Here is a 3,852-nt window from a genome sequence, read left to right on the forward strand (position 1 = left end):
CTCAGACCAGATCCTCTCCGGATGGCTATCCTGACTAAATTCTCTGTTCTCTTCCATCCGCCGGTCTGTGAGCTGACTTTTGACCCTGGCTTGACCTCTGACCTGTGGACTCCAAGATTCCCCATTCTGTGGCTATCTAGCTCCCCTCCAAGACTGGAGTCCAAGTTAAAATGATCGTTGCTCCCTACTTTCTATGTCTGCCTTCCCAAGGTCCTGGGTGCTGACTCTGACCTTACCCCTGCCCCCCAGGTGGTGGTAAATGGAAATCCCTTCTACGAGTTCGGGCATCGGCTGCCCCTACAGATGGTCACTCACCTGCAAGTGGATGGGGACCTGGAGCTTCAATCAATCAACTTCATTGGTGGCAACCCGCCCCCAGGCCAGGTGCGTGGCATCTCCCTCTCTTGTATGCCCCGCTTCCTTCCTTAGTCCAGGCCCACATTCATCTGCGTCCCGAGCACGTGCTCTGTGCCAGGGGCTGCAGACCCAGAGGCAACCGACCCCGGCCACTGGGAAGACGTTTCACCAGATGGCGTTGGCTGCAAGCGGTCAGGGCAGGGATGGGAGACAGACCCGAGGTGTGGGGGGGCCAAGGGAAGGGCTTCCTGGAGGAGGAGGAAAGGCGTAAGCTGAGTCAGGAAGTCAAGATAAGAAGGGACAAAAGCCACAGGAACCACAGGCAAGTTCACAAGCAACTGCCTAACACGGCTAGTCACCAAGAAAGTCACTTCGAATCACAAGGAGCTGCCGTCCACACCCGCGGGAAGCGCTGTGCGGAGAAAAGCGCACAACAACAATTGTGGGCGAGCCTGGGGACCGGCCCACACTCCCCTGGAAATGGCCAGGAGCAGACACGCCCCCGGCGACCTAGAAGCCCCACCCCCAGGGCCACGGTGAACAAACAGCCACCAAAACAGCCACTGCAGCCCTAGACTCCCGCCGGGCGCTACACTTCCCAACCCGTCAGGCCCCTCACCTCCACGCTTGATGATCCTCGGGCCCATTGGACAGATGTGGGAACTGAGGCACAGAGAGCTTAAGTAACTTGCCCGAGGTCACGGAGCTGGTGAGTGGCCGGCGGGGGTCTGTGCCCAGATGAGGGACCGGCAGGAGTGGAATGTCTTCATCTGCGAGGGGCCACGGTCCTGCGGGTGTTCATTTTACCATGGTACTTCATCCATGCATTTGAACAAGAAAAGCGACAATAAGGCTATTTTGGAAGGGCCTTCAGAATCGCTGGCTTAAAATGGAAGTCAAGGCAGAAAGGCGATCACTGGGAAGAGGAGGGAACCAAGAGAAGGAGTGGATATAACTTACGGGGGCGGGGGAAGCCTTCCAGCCCGCACCTGTGAGAAAGTGCAGACAAGAGAGACACAGAGACAAAGACAGGGAGAGACAGAGACTGAGAAACAGGAACAGAGACACATGCAGACTTGAGAGAACCCGAGGCCGGCAGGGGAGAGGCACGACTGCTCGGTGCCCCAGCGCTGGGCACCAAGAGTGAGGGCCAAATCCTGACTGGGGGTGAGGTGAGCAGGGGTATCTGTGGTGTGGGCTGGGAGGATATTCTGAAGAGCGTCGACTTTATGGAAGCTTCCAGGTTGAGGGGGACAAGGGGGCGGATGAGGACTCCCGGACAGGAGGAAGCAGGATAAGGGAGGTAAATAGAATTTACCAGGCCTGCCCTAAAGGGGTGGAGTGTCACTGCTCACTGGAGTTCATGGCAAGTTCCTAAACATGGCAAGTTCTTCTCCACTCATAAGCCACCAGGTGCCACTCTTTGACCCCAGAGTTCCCTCGGACGGGGGTGGTGGGGCTGCCCTGGGCACGCATCCTTGACACCCTCCAGGCCCTAATTTGGGGTCTCCCTCATTGCCTGCCTGCCTTCACACATTGCCTTTTTGTCCACAGATACCCATGGGAACTCCAGCATACCCAGTAAGTACCTGCTGATGGGCGGTGGGTTTCTCCTTATGGTGGGGGTTTGGTGGCATGAGGAGGTCTTGGGGCAGCCCAAAGACCCCCAGCCCCCCTCACCATTTCTGCCTTCTATCCATCTGTTGGGTCCCGGACACACCCACCAACAGCCAAGTCAGCTGCCTGTAAGTGGGAGGGTTGTGGGGCCATTTGGTGGGGGGGAGGGGGGGAGAGAAGTGCGGGGGCCAAGGAGGTTGGGCCCCCAGTCATACCCATCCAGCACCCAGAGATATGCCTACATGTAGTCAGTGTGCCGTAAATATTTGTGGAATGTTATAGACGAATATCTCTCCTTCCTCACTTTGCAGACCATGGAGGGACCCCCAGTCTTCAACCCGGTAAAGTGTCCTGTGGGAGTTTAGGGCTCTGTGGCAGGCAGTTTGTGGGGAAGCAGGAACTGATGGTGGGTAGGGGGCCCTGACCACTGGGGCCCTGAGAGGGTGGGAAATAGAGTGGGCAGAGGTTGTTGGGTTGGGAGGTAGGGAGAGGATGGAGTTGGTGGCCGGAGTGGGGAGTGGATGGGGGTTGGGGACATTTCCTAGGAGTGGGCACCCCTCTCTGAAAATTTGTCCCTGCCTGGCCTCTGGTGACCTGAGAGATAATAGGACCTCATGTTCTCTTCCTACAGCCTGTGCCATTTAGGAAGAGATTGCAAGGAGGTCTTACAGCGCGAAGAACCGTCATAATCAAGGGCTCCATACCCCCCATGGGCAAGAGGTACACAATCTAGACTGAGGTGGGAATCCTCAGCACCCTTCCTCCCTCAGACCCGGGAGTCTGGGCCCCAATCCCCTTCTCCCTTGGAGAACCAGGCACTGACCCCCATCTGACTCCCACCTCCGGCCCTCTCTGCCTTCAGCTTTGTCATCAACTTCATGGTGGGATCCTCAGGGGACCTGGCTCTGCACATTAACCCTCGTCTGACTGAGGGTCTCGTAATTCGGAACAGCTATCTGAATGGTTCATGGGGATCCGAGGACAGGAAGATCTCCTACAACCCATTTGGTCCTGGGCAATTCTTTGATGTGAGTCTGGGGTCCCCTTCCCACCCCCCTTCCCTCCAAAGCCTCTGTCCTGGCCCTGGCCTCAAGCCTGCCCTCTCCCTGCAGCTGTCCATTCGCTGTGGCATAGATCGTTTCAAGGTTTACGCCAATGGCCAGCACCTCTTCGACTTTTCCCATCGCCTTTCGGCCTTCCAGAATGTGGACGTGCTGGAGATCCAGGGTGATATCACCTTGTCCTATGTCCAAGTCTGATCTGTTCCCTGGGCCATAACTCTTGGGAACACAGAGTGAAAGATCCCACAGGACTCCCTTCTAAGCCCCTAATAAAATGCCTGTGCATGTCTCATGAGTGTCTGTGACTCCATTCACCTCCCTCACTGGTTCCTTCCTTCCTTGATTCAATCATACACTGTCCATTCAGCCATACAGTCAACTGTCCATCCATCCTCCCATCACAATAAATCTATGAATATCCCAGACACAGATCTTGGGATTTATGTGTATCAGCTTGTTCAGTCCTCACAAAAACACCAGGAGGTGGGAACTATTATTATTGTCCCTCTGGAAAAGATGAGGAAACAGGCAAATTAAAATAAAGCAAATTGCCCAAGGTCACACAGCCCATCAATGGCAGAACGAGGATTCAAATCAAGGTGGTCTGGCTACATACTTAATCGCTATACAGTCCGTTTTTCCATCCATCCATGCATCCGCCTCTCCATTCATCCATCTCAACACCCATCAATCTCTCTAAATATCCATCCAAGTATATGTTCATCCATCCATCTAAACATCCAACCAGGGGCACCTGGCCGGCTTGGTTGGTGAAGCAAGCAACCCTTGATCTCAGGGTTGTGAGTTTGAGCCCCAC

At 55.2% G+C, this 3,852-nt stretch overlaps 1 protein-coding gene across 1 annotated transcript; it reads left to right on the forward strand.

Annotated features, from left to right (window-relative positions):
- On the forward strand, positions 1 to 3,312 carry LGALS4 (galectin 4). Its single transcript, XM_035023431.1, has 8 exons — positions 1 to 63; positions 250 to 384; positions 1,912 to 1,938; positions 2,088 to 2,102; positions 2,286 to 2,315; positions 2,606 to 2,694; positions 2,837 to 3,002; positions 3,087 to 3,312. Exons 1-8 carry the CDS (start codon positions 22 to 24, stop codon positions 3,231 to 3,233), a joined length of 651 nt encoding a protein of 216 aa, XP_034879322.1. The 5' UTR covers positions 1 to 21; the 3' UTR covers positions 3,234 to 3,312.
- The last annotated feature ends 540 nt before the right edge of the window (positions 3,313 to 3,852 follow it).

Source organism: Mirounga leonina, unplaced genomic scaffold (genome assembly GCF_011800145.1).
Source record: "Mirounga leonina isolate KUSES-001 unplaced genomic scaffold, KU_Mleo_1.0 Mir_177, whole genome shotgun sequence".
NCBI classification, from domain to species: domain Eukaryota; kingdom Metazoa; phylum Chordata; class Mammalia; order Carnivora; family Phocidae; genus Mirounga; species Mirounga leonina.